Below are 18,763 nucleotides of genomic sequence, written 5' to 3' on the forward strand. Positions count from 1 at the left end.
TTTTTCTACCAATAAGTTCATTTTGCACACATTTTACAACATTTTGTAGAGCGAACATGGGCACCTACGTATCCCAGAGGACACCGTGTTAAGACAATTAAACAACGCAAAACGGTTGGAACTATATACAAGGTATATTGTGATAGTTTAAATATTTAAAAGGATAAATCAAGGCATTTCTTGCAATATGTTTGATATTTTGAGAAATATAAAAGTACAATATGGATGCACCACACAACTGATGTTTGCGTTCATAAAGGTCTTGATTTAAACACCATACTTTTTTTTGGTTAAGTTTAGTATTTGTAACTCCAGAACGCCAAGGATATCAGGAGTCGAAATAAATCGGTTTTGATATATGATGCTATAAAAATATATGTTACTTATATTATTATCATCACGTGCAACACTACAAACGTATTGAATATCACACCAGGTTATGGCTATTAAAATATAATGTGACAGTCATTGACGAGGTATTAGGATTCTAAATCCTCACCCTTCCGGAGCACCTGAGATCCCCCTAAGTTTTTGGTGGGATTCGTATTGCTTAATCCTTATAGTTTTCTATGTTGTGTCTTCTGTACTATTTTTTGTCTGTTTGTCTTTTTATTTTCAGCCATTGCATTGTCCTTTATTTTCCATCTATGATTCAAACTCTCCCTCTGATATCTTTCGTCCCTCTTTTAGAACAGTTTCAAAACTGCAGTTACAATATATTAACGTTAACATTAATGTTTAAGAGGTATTGAAGTCTATCAATGCGACTAGACATATTACAATCAAGAAAAGAAAAAAAACATACAACAGTAAAAAAAAAAAAAAAAGTAATACACAAAATATAACAAATCAAAACGATCCCAAACAATGTGCTGATACTGTATAAAAATTAGAATTCGGAAACAAGCAGAAACATACAATATCTTAAACCAAACAATCAATGATAGCACCATAATATGTGGAAATAAATTGTAACTGGTAGCAGTCTACATTGATATATAAGTAATTTTGTAACACATCCTAGTAAAATTAACGAGTATCTTCTTACTTTGTAGATATTTAACATCGTTACAAACACATTGTACGGAGGTGTTACGGATAGGAAAAATGACCGATGGTGGATGGAATGTTTGTCATGACAAACCTTATAGGCCTCCTTTTCCTTGTTTAGTTTATTCATTTGGGTGAGTCAAAGTGAAATTGAGTTTCTGATAATCGTTCTTTCTTGTTAATTTTACATGTTGATACTATTTGTAATGCTTTTTTGTTATCTAATGTTAACATGGATCTTGTCTATATACGAGCTTTGATTATTTGGAATGACTACAATTTTTACTGTCTCAATAAATACTGTTCTGGCAGCTGTACAGGAAGTTTTTTTCTAGCACCATTCATATAGTTTTATTGTTGATATTCACCCCATATGTGCTAAATTGTGGATTGATTTTGTTGATATACAGGAAATTTATCGATTATCCTGAACGGAGGATTGTACACCAAACAGAAGACGTACACTAACAACAAAATTATTTTGATTTACCTGTGTATTATATGACGCATTGTTCTTTCTTTCAAAAGTGATTTTCTTAAAATTGTTTTAACATTTCACAGCAGTTTTATATTTTAACTTTGTTTAACCGGTTATACGAGTAGCGACATATTATAGATCCGTAAATGTTTATATGTATTCAACCTTCTAGTAATATTTAGTTTGCTTTTAATTTACTACTAATAAAATCCATATTTATAAAAATGAAAACAATATTCAATGATCTTATTACATTCAATTTGTTGAATTGGTAACTTTTTAGAATAAGTTTATGTAAAGGAGCGATAAGTTTACCAGGATCATCTCTAAATTTCCGGGCATGGTTAACAACATTTCGTAAAAACGAGGATGTGCTATTTCGTTTAAGATAAGTTTCTACAGGTACATGTACAACCAAACTTAAAAAAAGAAATCTTTATATCTATTGAAATTTTCTATTAAAGGTTTGAAGTAATTCATAGTAACAAAATCCCTAGCTTAATTATTAACCAGTAATACATAGATTACTTTCGATAAAATCAAAAACGTCATAACTGACACGGACATAGCCTTCCAATTGATATCTTACAGTGCATCTTTCTATGTTGTGATGTTATACTAGTGTTTCAGAAAAAATGAGAAAGTTTGGTACCATTAAAACCTTTAATCCCACTGAAAATGTTTGCACTTGATCTTAGTCAAGAATCTGATGTACAGTGGCTGTCCTCTGTTTATGTAGTTCATATGGGTTTCTCGTTTTTCGTACTTATATAGATTAGACCGTTAGTTTCCCCATTTGAAAGGTTTTACACTAGTAATTTATTGGGGCTCTTTATAGTTTGCTGTTTTGTGTGAGCCAAGGCGCCATGTTGAAGGGCGGAACTACTAAAGTATAATGATTTACTTTTTTTTATTGTTACCTGGATGGAGAGTTTTCTCAGTGGCAGCACATCTTCCTATATCTATTTCGACTAAAACGTACGTGCAAATCACAATATATGCTAAACCATATTTCTGTTTTTTTAATTGTGTCTCTTATAACGGAATAAGTGCAACTGAGTGAAATGAAATAAAAAGTAATGACAAATCAAATTGGTTGTAATACCAATATATCATTATGTAGAATTTTTTTTATCATAGAAATTGAATATTCCTTCGAAATGTGATTTTGTTGATTATATCTGACTTTGAATAGTTGCTGACATGTTTCATACTGATTTGCAAACCAACTGGAAAAATTATACCTGTTCTATGTTATGTGATGCTTGTCAAATTGTGGGTAAATCTTTCCCATGAATTTAATATATAAATGAAACAAAAATAAAGATTTTTAATTATTACCATAATGAATACATGAAGAAATTTGTTATTTAAACATAATGAGTACCTGCTTGTGTAATTGTTATATTATTCAAGCCAATCAATTTGTAATGAATGCACACATAGTGCTTTGTTCTTTTCTTTTCTTTTCCCGTTATAGAATATCCATGCAATGATGAAGATAATGGTTTTGTTGGTCCCTTTTTCAAATATGCGTGCATATGTGCTGGACAAGTAACAAAATGTTTAATGACATAGGATTGTTTATATGAGAGACAATATATTAAGTTTCGAAAAAAGTAGTTGAAACGTTTTATTTTAATGAAAGTAATTATTTCTGCATGTGGAGTAATATACTGACAAACACATTCAAGAATAAACAATTTAATCAGTTTACGACAATTCTTTTCAATAAAGATTGGGGTCGAGCGAACCTGCAACATGCGGGAATCGAACTCACAACTCCAGTCTCGTCTACATATGAACTTAACCAAATGTATACCAAATTATGAAATCTACAAATAGCTTTATATTATCTTGCAGAATCAACAAAGACTTCAGTTTTGATGATTTTATAGTAAAAACCTACGGATGTGACGTCCACTCTTTTGATCCAAGGTAACACCTAATAATAACATTATATGAAAGAAATCAGATCTTTAGTTTTGAAGAGATCATTTGAAACGTTCTAATGAAAGTTAATTCTATGGCCATGTGGAGGGCTAGCTATCGATATAATGAAACGGATTACGTTATTGATATCTTTTGACAAGCCTGTGACTTGTATCTCTGAAAACTCGCCAGGGGGAAACATATTGATCTTACGGCGGCGGCACCGTTAGCTAAATTCTTTAAAGGTCAATGTTTCAGAAGGTAGAATACCTGGAGCCTTCATACGTTGTATACATAAGCCTTATGTAGTTCCCGTTTGTCGTATGTCCATTGTCCTAGTTCTCATTTTTCATGGTTTAGTGACTACTTAGAAAAAAGTAAAGATTTTTTGTATTTTTTATTCCTGTCTTATTGTGAGCGACGGGATAACTATATGGGATGTGCATACCTTGCTAAATTTGCATACCAATCAGACAGATTTATAAACCTCGACCTATTTCGAGGATCAATCAATAATCAACAAGGTTAAGTTTTGGTTGTCAAGTCATATATCAGATTCTATAAGCAAAAGGTCTACTATATTTGGTATATGGAATGATTGTAAGGTGTCCAACTGACAATTGTCATTTGACCTTGACCTCATTTTCATGGTTCAGTGTTTAAAGTTTAGTAGTTGTGTGTTTTTTCTAATACTGTATGCTATAGATCTAATGACGATTTAGATTATAATCCTGGTATCTTTGATATACTTTATTTGGTATATGGAATGATTGTAAGATAACTATATTCAACCGGCAGTTGTCATCTCATTTTCATGGTTCTGTGGTTGAGGTTCAAATTGTGTTTTTTGATCTGCCCTTTCCGGTACTGTATAAAATAGATCAACAATATTTGATGTATGAAAATTGTCTATGATGGACATGGCATGTTTTTCTTTTACCTTGATCGCATTTTCACGGTTTTTTGCTCAGTGTGAAGATTTTTTATATTTTTTTTACCATTTTGCTGATACTTTTAGCAAAAGATCAACTATATTTGGCGTATGAAATGATTGTTAGGTATACATGTCTGTTTGGCAGGGTTCATCTGACCTTGACCTCATTCATTTTCTAAATTCATCGATCACTGTTAAATTTTACTGGTTAAATTTGATTCTTAGATCAACAATAGGTCAACTACATGTACATTTAAAAAAAACATATTTGGTGTATGTAATGATTGTAAGGGTACATATATTTCCAGTTTTCTTTATCTGACCTTTAATAATGTTAAGTTTATATGATAGATAAATTTTAGCTTAGTATTAAGAACTATCAACATATTATAAATAGTGAGTATAGAATGGCGAGACAATTCAGTGTGTGCACTCTTTTTATAAGATCCCTTTTGTTAATTTACCCTTTTTGGATGGATGTTCATGCTCCGTTGGCACCATTTTACGATGATTATATTTCATAACTCGTTCGCTATGCCTGTGTTTGTTATAAATTCTAAATTAAACAATTTACATGATGAAAATTTGTGTGCATAAGTCTGAAAGTTTCAGAAAAAGTATAAATAAATGTTAGAATAAAACACTTACCTCAGAATTGATGAAATATATGCCAAAAAGCAGAAGCACTGTCGGTTATGTTTATGAATCAAAATTTAAAATGATCTGACAGGTGTGATTTGCTTCTACACTAATTAGCATGTTTATCTATTGTCTATTAAAAAATCATAATATCTATTAAAATTAGTAGATTTAGCTATTGAAGTCTTTATATTTGAATTAAGTAACATTCATTTTTAGTGGAAAGTTGTTGTAACGTTAATTAAGCTATATTTAAAAATTGTTTGCTAACCCCTCTCTGTGATTGATGTAAGATAACTCTGGTCAATTTTCCCAATCAATATTTCATTAAGTGGAGATAATATATTTCGCTGATGGAAGTTGTTAACGTCTTTGACTGGGTATACATCCCTCGTACAGCCGATTTGTTCATTTATAGTTCATATGTTTGTATAGAATAATTTTAATCATTACAAAACAAATAAATGAAATTATATATATTCATAATTTTTTTTTATAAACAAATAAAGAATACTAAGATCTAGTACATCTATACATTTATGTAAATTTGGGAGCAGTTTAAGGCTCAATAAAATAACTAGACGTAAATATTGAATTATGAAAAGTTCAAGGTAGACAATCAACATTGCCTTTTTGGAAATTGAACATAGTACAATTTAATACAACTCTTGCATACACATGATACCTCAAAAGAATTATCAAAGACGAATTCGTGCGCCACCTTCAATGACAATTCTAAATTATCATTATGACAAACAGTTGTAAATCTATAGAAAATTGACAGTTAATGTATGCTAACCCACAATGAAAAACATTTGTTTGAAATTTTTAAAACCTACTCGAGAATTTCCATAGCTCAAAATTAACATGTTTAAACATTGATAAAATATGGTGGTTAAACATTATAAATCTATAACAGTATAAGATGCAATATGACCTCGTATGTTTGCATCACCTTACTCAACTATATATTTATTCAAAGCCAAATCATTTTGTATTTGTTTACATTAAAACCCATCTTGGAAATTTCAAAAATTATCACAAATCCTGGTTGCGATTTGACTAAATATCAACATCCAGATATGTTCAGGTAATTATGCTACACTAGTATATTGAGCAGACATAACTTTTCGGAATAGGAGTATAAACCTTTTCAAATAACTTAATACTATTTAAAAAAAGTCAAACATGTCCGAAGAACTCGACTGACCACTATCAGTGAGCGTTTTAACACAGATTAACCAACTTTAGGACAATCGTGAATATATATATATAGATATAGGAAGATGTGGTGTGAGTGCCAATGATACAACTCTCCATCCAAATAACAATTTAAAAAAAAGTAAACCATTATAGGTCAATGTACGGCCTTCAACACGGAGCCTTGGCTCACACTGAACAAAAAGCTATAAAGGTCCCCAAAATTACTAGTGTAAAATCATTCAAACGGGAAAACCAACGTTCTAATCTATATGAAAAAACGAGAAACGAGAAACACTTATATATTACATAAACAAACGACAACTACTGTACACCAGATTCCTGACTTAGCACAGGTGCAAACATTTGTATTCATATAATTCATATATCCCATTTCGACTCTTTAAAATTCAAAAGTCTATCATAAATTGAGGTAAATTGTATGACCTTCCAAAGACCGTTTCACTCCCGAACATCACTGAAATGCTGAGAAAATATTCATTGTCGAAATACGGACATGGTGTAAAAACATTAAGCACCTCGTGTTAGTGAATTACAATCTTTACCACACGTTTATTGTTTTCTGTTTAATATAATGATCCATTTTAACATTTTGTGATCAATGTATTTGGCAGTCGTCAATGGCAGTCAGCATGGTTTAAGAATTTTTCGAAAACTAAGGATTTTCTTACCCCAGGAGTAGATTACCTTAGCCGTATTTGGCACAACTTTTTGGAATTTTGGATCCTCAATGCTCTTCAACTTTGTATTTATTTGGCTTTTTAACTATTTTGATCTGAGCGTCACTGATGAGTCTTATGTAGACGAAACGTGCGTCTGGCGTATAAAATTATAATCCTGGTAATTTTGATAACTATTAAGAACATCAGTTGTTCGACTTGTTGGTCAAATGCGTTTTGAAAAAATATGCTTTTCTATTTTGTTGTCTTTCGGGAAATGTTGTTTGTGTTGTATTTAGACCCCTCTACAGTGAAATTTGTGCTACTTGCACACGTATAAGAATTGCGGTTTGTATCCAACACAATCATAGGTGTGAACATTGTTTTCAGTTTAGACTTGTTTATATTTATTTTGTTTTGGTCTGTATTAGATTTTCCCTCGTGTTTATATAATGCGTTCATCCTAGTTCGACTCTTTAAAGTTCAAGTTAATTCTAAATTGAGGTAAACTATATAGCCTTCCACATCCTGTTTCGATCCCTAACATCACTGAAGAAACATTAATTGTCGAAATCTGGATATGGTGTAAAATAAAATTTACACCTCGTATTTGTGGTTTACCATCTTTGTCACACGCTTATTGTTTTCTGATGGGTATGACAGTAATATAAAGATTAATTCTAAGATCTTGTGATCCAATTTTTTGGCAATCGTCAATGGCAGTCAGCAGGGTTTAAGAAACCTCAGAGTTGTTCGACCTGTAAGTCAATATACTATTTCTTTTTTTGTCTTTTAGAAATGGTTTTAAGTGTTATATTTGGACCCCTCTGCTACGAGATTTGTGTTACATGCACATGTATAAAAATTGCAGTTTTTAGTTTTTAGGTTTTTTTTTCATAAATATAAAATAAAAATCGTGTACGGTACTTTATATTTAGAGTTGCCTAACGGTCTTTGTGATTTTGGGGTGATCTTGCACTGACACATCGCGGCTTCATAGGCTAAATATTACATATATGTTATCTACAAGTAGCATATTTACATGACGATATCGGGAAATAGGTATTTAGTCGGATCTTAACATGTACTTGTGACTTGTTTACAAACCGGTATTGAGAAAAAAAAATAAAAAAAATGTCGAAATGTTAAGGACTTAATTAAATCTGTATTTTGGTAAGAGGATGCAAGCATACGATTTGTATTGCGATTTACACTTTTTGAAGCAAATTAAAACAAAAATATGGTGTAAAAACGTTAACTATGAGCTCTGACAGTTAAGTTGATAGAGCATTTTTCTGAGTAAGTTTTAAAAAAATTCAAAGAAATAGTTTTTACAGTGGGTTAGCTTTCATTAGTCTTCATTATCCGATATATTAACAACTTTCGGTTATATTTATAATTTAGAATCTTTATTGAAGTTGGCGCACGAATGAACAGTTTATTAATTATATTGATGTGCCATTTGAATGCAAGAGTGACATTCCTTTTGTATTATGTGCCGATTCGAAAAAAAGTTATGCGCGTATTGTCTCCCTTTAAAATGGTCATTATTTTCATAATTAAGTATAGGTTTCTGATTTAATTTTGGATGATTAAGACATGTATCAATTCAATATATTTCAGTTTTTGTTATTGGTGTATCAATGACATTGAAACGTTTAAGATGATTACATACCGATCTAAAGAACCTTTCATAAGGACTTTGCTTTAGCTAAATCTACAAATTTTATTACATATAATGATTATTTATTACAATAGATTAACATGCTACAGAACAAGGACCGTGTGCATCAAATTTATATTGTTGTTTAACTACAAATCCTTAATGTTACATAGTGTTAGCATTTCTATATGAATATGTACTATGTGTTTTAATTTATAAAACTCTACTAGACAAGAAGAACATTTTGTGATATTATTCTGTTTTCTCTAATTCTATGGAATTTTATTCCCTTCCAAACCCATTGTATAAATAAAATAACCAACGTGTGGTTGCCAGTAAACTCACAAGATTATTGGATGATTTTCAGGTTCATAACATTTTAAGCTAAGTGGATGAATAGAAATATGCTAACAGGTGTTAAAGAAATTATCAACCTCGTGGAGGGTGAAGGGGACTCGTTTAAATGTATTACGATATTTCGCCACTCATACTGATTAGATTACTCATCACACGTACATATGTTTCAAATTTGCCGCATAGTATATCCCTCTTTCAATTTTAGTATCGGGAAACCAGATTTTAGACGCGGAGACCAAATATGGTTCCATAACCTGGGATTGAGCAGCGTAACGGGCAAATTAAGAAAATGGAAAGTCTCCACATTAAAAGATATAGTTGATAATTTGAACCATACTTCAGTAAGTAGATATTTATAGTGATATATTCACCCTGTATAACCCCGATACAGATGAAACCGGATGTTGACGCGTTCGAATCGAACACACCGTGTATCACTGAATTCAGACAGTAAGGAATTTATATTTTTAAAGAAAATCCAATATCTTTTCTTCGCATGTTCTGCTTCAATATATTCTTTGCCATAAACCTATTACTTACTCCAAGTTTTTTGAAATTCGTGACATTTTTGTACACAAACATCCCAAAACGCACAACAATATCAATGATAACACGTGCTTGGTATTTTTAAATATTCAAAACTTTATGTTTCTCGTGCCTCATAGTTTTAATACATACATTTTTGAAAATTTCATAATTTAAAATTAACAAATTTACTTAGATCATTGGTTTATCATGTTTATGTTGTATCTAGAAACAACAAAATACAAGTTTAAAAGAGTCTTCATTTTTATGTTGTGTACGCTTCGTTGTCATAACACCTTTTTATACTGTACGCTTTGTTGCGACAATATTGCGTTTTTCAATGAATTTGCATGTATTAAATTATGCTTTAATATGATTTTAACCAATATACATGTTAAAAAAAATTAATATCCCACCATAACATGCAGACAGCAACCCATAATATCCATTGTATTGTCGAAACACTCTTGGGGGGGGGGGGGGTATTTTGTACATGCAAAAAAACACTTTTGTATACAAATGTGTAAATTGGTAGGGAAACACAATTACTCGAGACGCAAATATCACTGACTGAGCATACATATACACAGGTCCGATTTTTAATTTGATAACATTTTTTTAAAAGTGTTTACCATACGACATTCAATGTACGGATACACCAACGTCCCGGGTTAGCGGAGGGTTGGGTGCCCGCTAACATGTTATTCTCGCCATATTCTGTATCATATTCAATGTATAGTTATTTCTTATTGTTCAAGGTATTAATACGCAAAAGTGTATGCACGAAAAGATATTCAGCATTGTTTATCTCATAAACGTATGAAATTGAACCATGTATATATGTGCGTTTTGCATCGAGCAGTTTTAACAAACGTTCTAAGCAATTTTTAAAACTTACAACAACTGTATAATTGAATAAATAATCAAACTTGCACATTGACATATTTTTATATACTCAAATAAGTTCTAGAGAGGCATTCGAAATTGTTATCATCTCGATCAAATGTTGTCCTGATTATCGCTTCGAACGCGTCAACGTCCGGATTCCTTTGTATCGGGGTTATACGGGGTGATATTTGAAATGACAATAAAGACACTATGGTCTTGTTATACTGTGTTACTCTGCTTTACTACAAGTTAAACGCTGGTAACTTACGGTTTATATACTGTTACCTTTTGTTTAAATCTTTTATAGAACTTACATAATATTAGTGGATTTAACTTTAAACGACACGAAAAATTACTATAATGAAAATCCGAATACATAGACCATTTTGTAGACATTTTCTGAATGAAAATAAAGACAATAGGGTGTCCTCAATAATAACTTCTATGCAAGGAGAATTTAAAGATAATTCATACATCAAAGAAAAATGAAATTGCGATTGTTTTTTAATTTTACTTTGATTTATAATCTTATGGTATTCCATCACTCAATAATCAAAATGTTAGTGAGGTTAACATGTATACACTTAATATAAGCATGAATAATACTATCGAAACAACCTGGTGTGCTGCTTCGTATATGTCTCTTCAACTGGACTTGCACAGTGTTGAACTGTTATATTGTGATCTATGACAAGCTAAGTAATTAGAGCTTTTCAATTATCTGCAGTCACTGAAGCCACAAGGCCTGCCTTCAATGTATGGCGCTTATATATCTCATTTAAATATTACAAATGTACACATTCACATCATATAGCTTTCATTTACACGGTTGTGCTACTTGAAAATAAAATCTACAATAATTATTAAGAAGACATACAAATTCTCCATAAGTTAAGTCGTCCACAAATATGGTCTATTAACAATCTTGCCTCATCTTATATTTATTGAAAACCAACACACTGATATGAACTATTGTCTTAGTATGCCATGCTGAATGATCACCGGCTTTTTATTTTGCTTTGGTAGATATAGACCCCACCTTAAACAATACAGCAGTTGTTAAAATATTTGTTGAGTATGAATACTGCATGATTTATGGATAACATTCAGTCTCATCATGGTGACGGTAATGATACCTTAATTTTTTACAAAAAAGAAATAGATGTTAAAATTATGTTAATCCTGATATCGAATGTATCATGCTGGTTAACCATACAATGTGTTATAACTACATTCATAACAAAGCTGGAGAAAACAGTACCGATAATGCTAAATCGAACAATCGCGAAAGACCCTTACCCCCGGTAATGAAGTAAGTATTTCCTTATTGTGTTTTGCTATGAAATGATCTTGTACTGTACGTTATCAGTTACATTGTTATAAACACCGAACTACATTGAACTCGTATCTACATTTCCATTTTGATTTTTTCTCCCAGTTCAATATTTTTGTTCTTATACGTGTATGTAAATATTTAAGAAATACGAAACTGAATATATTTAAAACCAATTATACGTGCATTAAGCTCAAAGTATTGACACACATTAAGAGGTTAATATATATGAACTAGTTCATTAAATCAATGAATCAATCATGGTATATTTTTGAGCATTATTGTCTTCTAAAATCAGGTATTGACTCAGAAACATATACGCACTTTAACCAGCATCTGAAATAGAAGTAAGTAGATGTATGATTGAACATAAAAAAGTTGATCCACATTCACCTTAATATATTATAATATCTTATATGTGTATAAGAGGGAACGAAAGATACCAGGGCGTCGGTCAATTTTATAAGTCAAACATAAACAGGAAAACACCATGTTTAGAAAAGAAAACGACCAATAGACAAACCATAGTAAACAAAACACAACATAGATATATCTAACAAAAATCTGAAGACCACGCAGCACGAACCAAACAATAAAACGGGGTTTGATCTCAGTATAATGGTTAGCATATCCTCCTCCACATGTGGTACCCGTCGTGTTTTTCATGTTGTAACAAACCTGGAAATAAGTCTTATACGGTAAGTCACATTCAAAACAACGGTACGAGATTGAACAGTTAAGACATGAGGAATATATCTGTTAACATCCTTGTAATAGTTATTTCATAATGGTCAACCAACTCGTATAATTAGTCTGATATATTCTCAATCTTAAGTAGGTGTTAAATTGAAGAGTTTGCGAGGAATAAAAAAGATTTTTCGATCCTCATTTCTAGTGAATTATCAAGGTTTAAACATATTTTCATTTTTCAATCTAATATTTACAATATTAGAATAAGACTGCCCTAGTGAAGTGAACAATGTAGATAATTACAGAAAATAAGCTAATATGGCATTCATTATCACTGAACTAGTATATATTTGTTTAGGGGCCAGCTGAAGGACGCCTCCGGGTGCAGGAATTTCTCGTTACATTGAAGACCTGTTAGTGAACTTCTGCTGTTGGTTTTATTATGGTCGGGTTGTTGTCTCTTTGATACAGTCCCCATTTCCATTCTCAATTTAAATAATGGTGTTTACTATGCAATTCTCATCGAAGAACTCTCAAATGCCTGAATGTATCAAAAGCACACGGCATGCCACAAAAACAGCTTCAACCCACCATTTTTGTTCTTACAATGCCTTGTTGCAAGTCAGGAAAATGACCATTAAAATATTATAGTTCGTTTCTGTGTGTATTACACTTTAATGTTGTGTTTCTGTTTTGTCGTAGTTCTTTTAAAGTTGATACGCTTCCCTCAGTTTTAGGTTAAAACCGGATTTTTTTTTTCTAAACCGATTTAAGAATTTCAAACAGCGGTATATATACTTCTGATGCCTTTAATAAAGGTAGAAAGTATATGTTAGGTACACTGTATCAGCCAGTACTGATTAAGGTAATTACGTAGCCTTGCGTTACGTTAAATTAAGCACACGTCATTTAATTGATAATTTTGACTCTTCACGTTTTACATAATCTGTAAAGCGGATTTTTCAATGTAAAGAGTAACAAAATAATTTTATGGTTCAATTAATTCAAAAAAGATAATAGCCATTCATTAAATATGATTTAAAAAATAATATGGTCATTTGATTGTTGTTGTTTTTTGTTCAGAATAAGAAGCAATGCAACCAGTAACACAATATGCGTTTACATTAACAAATACTATAGAAGGGAAATCTGGTATTTCAATTTTGAAGGGTCTATTCAGTCTATTTACAAATATTGGTCCGTATTATTGTTATGGACCCAAGGTTGCAATGTTACTGTTGACCTACATTATTATGGATTATATTAATGATCAATTTAATGTGGATGCATGGTTGACACCCAATTAGATTAAATTCCTGACCCTACTCCTGTTTAAAAATTAATAAAAGCTACACTAATTTTTGCAGACTTTACGGTACTGTTTGTTAGATGTGTAATATTTCTTTCTTTGCATACTTGACACCCAATTATATTAAATTCCTGACCCTACTCCTATTTAAAAATTAGTAAAAGCTACACTGATTTTTTCACACATTACGGTACTGTTTGTTACATGTGTAGTATTTATTTCTTTGCTAGTATTGCCTTTTCGAAGTAATCATGTGTGTCTGAAATTGATCAACAAAGAATTAAATTTGAGTGATGCGGTGCGGAAAACAAAATTAAAAATTCGAACCAGTTAATATAAATGAAATCACTTTTTTCAAACGAGAAGGTAAAAACCGAAGATTTCCTTGTCACGTGATGTGTCAAGATCTAAAACGTGTCGCCAATAGGTAGGTCTTTATTTGTCTAAAAAGCGTGTAAGACAAATTTTGGAAAAAAACAAAAACACAAAGGCGTTATAATCCTGTACCTACCCGTATGTTTAAGGCAAACAAGAAACAGACTATACATGTAGCATGAAAACGGAATTATTCACAATAACTAGTAAAGCGTTTTAAATGTCGATTTGTTTCCTTAAATACCATTTTTGAAATATTCTGAGACCATTATAGAATATCAAGTAATTAAGGATGGCCATATTGCCGGCAATGCGATTTTAGCAATTATCTCATTAAAAGGCGTTTTTAATACACCTATTATGGAAATACTGCTATTGACTAGTTGGAGCTCGATAATATAAATGGTCTTATGGCTTTTCTTGGTGAATTTTGTGTTTTTTTACGATACCCTTACTATTTTGCAGAAACGTTTTCCAAATTGTGATCAACATTGAAAAAACATGTCCGGACCTTTATTATAAACATTCAAGGACAAATGTGTGCTTGCATGAATCTTTATTCATAATGATTTGCAGAATAAGAAATATATAAATGATATAACAAACAGAGAGATCCATCTATTTGTATCTCTATATCATGTTCCCTTCATAAATTGGCTGCGTCCATGTAATTTTATTTGGTACATTGTAACCTGTCAATCAAATGCGTTTTGTTAAAATATATTTTTTCATTTTTGTGGTCTTTCGGAAAATGTTTTTAGTGCTATATATAGACCATAGCTTCTACAACATAATTTGTTTTATATCCTAACGTATAAAATTTGCGGTTTTAATCCAAGGTTTGCAAATTATATATACACATGGAAAAAAAGTATTGAAAACTTGAAAAATCAGCCATTTATTTTTGATGGAATATGATAAAATATTTGTAAAAAAATATTGAAACATAGTTTATGATTACATTGGCATTTTAACTAACAAAAAATGTTTGAAAAGAAAGTGATTTATCTGACCACAATTTCAATAACAAAATAAAGTGTTTTTTGTACAAAAAACCGCTGTATTTTACAACTTTTACTGTAGTCGAACTATGCTGCGTCAGACATTTCAAAATTAATCTAATATGATAGTTCACATCATGGTTGATAGTTATACGCCAAAGAATTATTACTTTATGCGCAGCCTCCATTCAAACGGTTAGCCGCCACTTAGCGTCTTCTGATTCTTGCCATATATCGACTTATTTGTTACTAAGGTAGCAACAACAATATCTGATGAGTGCATTGTTTGTTTCATCATGTGTTTGGACAGGGTAGTCCTTTCTCGCACATAATCTCAATAGTGTCCCATATAAGCTCGATATGGTTCAAATCCGGGCTACGATCGGGCCTAGGAAGATAAACCGACTTCCATTGGAACTATATGTCTTCCTCCACGATGCTAATTTCCAACTATGGCAAGTTCTGCACTACATTAGATACGGACAACTGTGTGTCTGTTCGTTATCAAAGATCCCCGAAATGGTCTTGTCTCACGATAACCAGTTGCATATATGTCCACCACTCTCTTTTTATGATTGTATTTTATGCAGTGGGTTTCTTTCTGACCAAGCTTCATTATGCTTGATTTTCCCTAGCAGATGGCATAGGGGGTCTTCTTGATCTCTGACAGTGTTTAACATCGTATAATGCCTGATTTTAATTCTCAAAACGACTAATAGTGAAGTGGTGATAACCAACAATACGTGCGGTTATCACAGTGACATTCCTGCTTCTCTCATGCTGATAATTTGCCATCTTGCTGCGCGTAAGAGTTGTGGAGGACCCATGACAAGGACTCAATCCCATAACTTTTAAACTCGGTTATTTAAAGAGTTGAAAACAATGAGGATAAAAACAACTGTTTTGCCTTTTACGGGTACAGTAGCTACATGTGCAGATAAGAACTTATCGAGGCGATAATTATTGATCAAACTCAAGTGATATTAAATAATGTTTAACTAATGTTATTTTAACATTATATCACAAAAAAATAAAGAGTGTTTTTTAATTTCAATTTCAATTTGGTGTTGCAATACTTTTTTCCATGTGTATATATTAGAAGACATTTTAAAGTATCGATATCTGTATGTTTATGGTGTACCATCTTCTCAAGTCTATATATACAAATTAAAATTTGCAGTTGTCACTACACACAGGCAAACATATACAAATTATATGTTGTAGAGTTGTCACTGACTCAAAAGTACTTATAAATATAATTATTTTATGTGACTGTATCTGACATTTATTTGTAGGATCCTTTACTTAAGATAACTGAGCTGATATGTAACCATAGCATCTCCATGCCTTACATATCATGTACTGTAGTACGCCGCTAGATTAAAACTGACGAGGAAATGAAACACACGGCTACTGAAAGCTTTAATATTTGTGAATCCAAGGTGGTCGTGTGGTCTAGCGGGACGGCTGCAATGCAGGCGATTTGGTGTCACAATATCTCAGTATTATGAGTTCGAATCCCGGCGAGGGAAGATCAAACATTTTGCGAAAGCAAATTTACAGATCTAACATTATTGGGTTGATGTTTAGACGAGTTGTATCCATATATATTCGACATATTCTTCTTTTTAATTTTACTCGAACGGCATTGTTAATTCATGTTCAAACTAATTTAAACGAATTCTTTGAATGTTTGAATGTCCCTCGGTACTGTTTGACTCTCTTTTGTTTTAAAACCAACATGATAAAACTGCTTTTAAATAAGAAACTACTGTTGAGATGCATTGTACGGGAAAAAAATAAACTATTAGTACAGTACATTTCAATAACCAAATTTGTAGGTTAACGTTTTGTTTTTGTTGCTTTTTTATTCGTTTGTTCGAAATAACTGGACAAACTACTATCATTCCCTAGATTAGAAAATTATAAAAATATACAGTGTTTTGTTTTAAGTCGATGACATAGAAATATAAATGTTTTGTTATATGTTAACTGCCTTCTTCTTATGAGCTTTACTAGGTCGTAGTCCTGTTAAGAGTTTTCCGAATTTGTAGATTATAAATTTACATCTAAATATCTTGCTTTTGATCTTTGTAAAGTAGGTAATGTACTTATTTTGAGGTTTTTATTATATGTTTCAGAGGAATGTTAACATTGTAAAAATGGACATAGAGTTCTCAGAATGGACCTCTCTCCCAAACATTATCAAAACCGGAACTCTAAGAAATACCAAACAGTTGTTAGTAGAATTCCACGGATCATCAGCGTCAGTGGAAAAGTTACAAACCCTTAGAAACATATATAATGAAGGCTTCAGAATTTATTGGTATCATAGAAATCCTAGACAAGGAAATTTACTGCAAGGGAGATTTGTCCAGAACTCTGCATGTTATGAAGTATATTTTCTTCGTATATAATGCTGTATGTATTATCATAATTTTACTATAATACATGTATCTAAAGTATAATTTAAAAACCCGAACAGATAGTTTTCACACATTTCATTGTATATACACAAATGTATATTGATGTCATCGATGTTAGAAATATCTAGTTTTAGACAACACACTTGTTCTGTACGCTCTAGCGTGCATTAGCTATCTTTGTTTTGAAATAATTGTAACAGGTTATGAGTCAATTAAACCAATGCGTATTTGTGAACAGGTCTGCCACTGAATAGACCTTAATGTGCCTGTCTTTCATTTTTGCTATGTGCTTTGTCTATATACCTGTTTGTGTTTCTTTGTTACATATTTGATGAGGCTCTGTACTTCTATGTCTTGTCATTGTGTTATTTTACTATGGTAAATTTGTGTATTTTTGTCTTTATTATTTAAGAAATAATTCATGGGGGCTTGAATATATCGTGATTTTACCACGGGTTGGCCCTTTATGAAAAAATATTTTACCCTGAGCGATAGCGAGGGAAATAAATTTCGGCATAAAGGGACAAACCGTGGTAAAATCTAGATATATTCAAGCCCCCATGAATTATTTCGATTCTAATAGGACAAATACGGTAGTTGTTTAAGATCGTAGCGCTCTAGGTGATGCAATTTGTTGCCGTTCCCGTAAATAAACGCACTATTAAATTTACGTTAAATAACGGAGCAAACTAAATAAATGATGATGCTTAAACTATTTACAATAACATATTTAGATACATTTGGATTAATCTAAATGATAAGTGTACTTATATGTCTCATATGTATACAAAAATGGCTATCATAACACATTTTAGCATCATTTGTTTACGTTTTCTTGTTGTGATGATTTTCGGTTTCACAAGCGTGTATTTTCCGGTAAAATGCTTATATTCTGACGTCGTTGTTCTATGACGTCGGGTAGCTCCTTCATTTGAATACATATGACGTGGGAGTACAATAGGAACAGCCCTAACAATATATTCATATTTTACCACGGGTGTGTACTCAAAGCGTTTGAAGGACGTCATGTTAGAATTGTTAATATGCTTGGTCTCTATGCGATTTTGTGCTTTTTGTATCATACCAATTCCTCACTGTGAAACGGTTATTTCATTACGGCCAATCTTGTCTATATCAAGCGTATGGTTTGTTCTTTTAAGCGAACTATCGTTCGTGTCAATATTATAAATACGTAGGTCATTTGGTAATTTTTTTTACGTTGACGTATCTCCATTTTACTATATTTTTAAATAAAAAATAGAAATATACTACTATAGTTGTTT

General features: G+C 31.6%; 1 protein-coding gene across 1 annotated transcript; it reads left to right on the forward strand.

Moving 5' to 3' along the window:
- The first annotated feature begins 39 nt into the window (after positions 1 to 39).
- LOC134709019 (probable methyltransferase-like protein 24) lies at positions 40 to 17,521 on the forward strand. The gene is made up of 5 exons (XM_063569332.1): positions 40 to 132; positions 1,056 to 1,184; positions 3,392 to 3,466; positions 9,139 to 9,274; positions 17,196 to 17,521. Exons 2-5 carry the CDS (start codon positions 1,108 to 1,110, stop codon positions 17,469 to 17,471), a joined length of 564 nt encoding a protein of 187 aa, XP_063425402.1. The 5' UTR covers positions 40 to 132; positions 1,056 to 1,107; the 3' UTR covers positions 17,472 to 17,521.
- Positions 17,522 to 18,763: the final 1,242 nt, after the last annotated feature.

Source organism: Mytilus trossulus, chromosome 1 (assembly GCF_036588685.1).
Source record: "Mytilus trossulus isolate FHL-02 chromosome 1, PNRI_Mtr1.1.1.hap1, whole genome shotgun sequence".
Lineage (NCBI taxonomy): Eukaryota > Metazoa > Mollusca > Bivalvia > Mytilida > Mytilidae > Mytilus > Mytilus trossulus.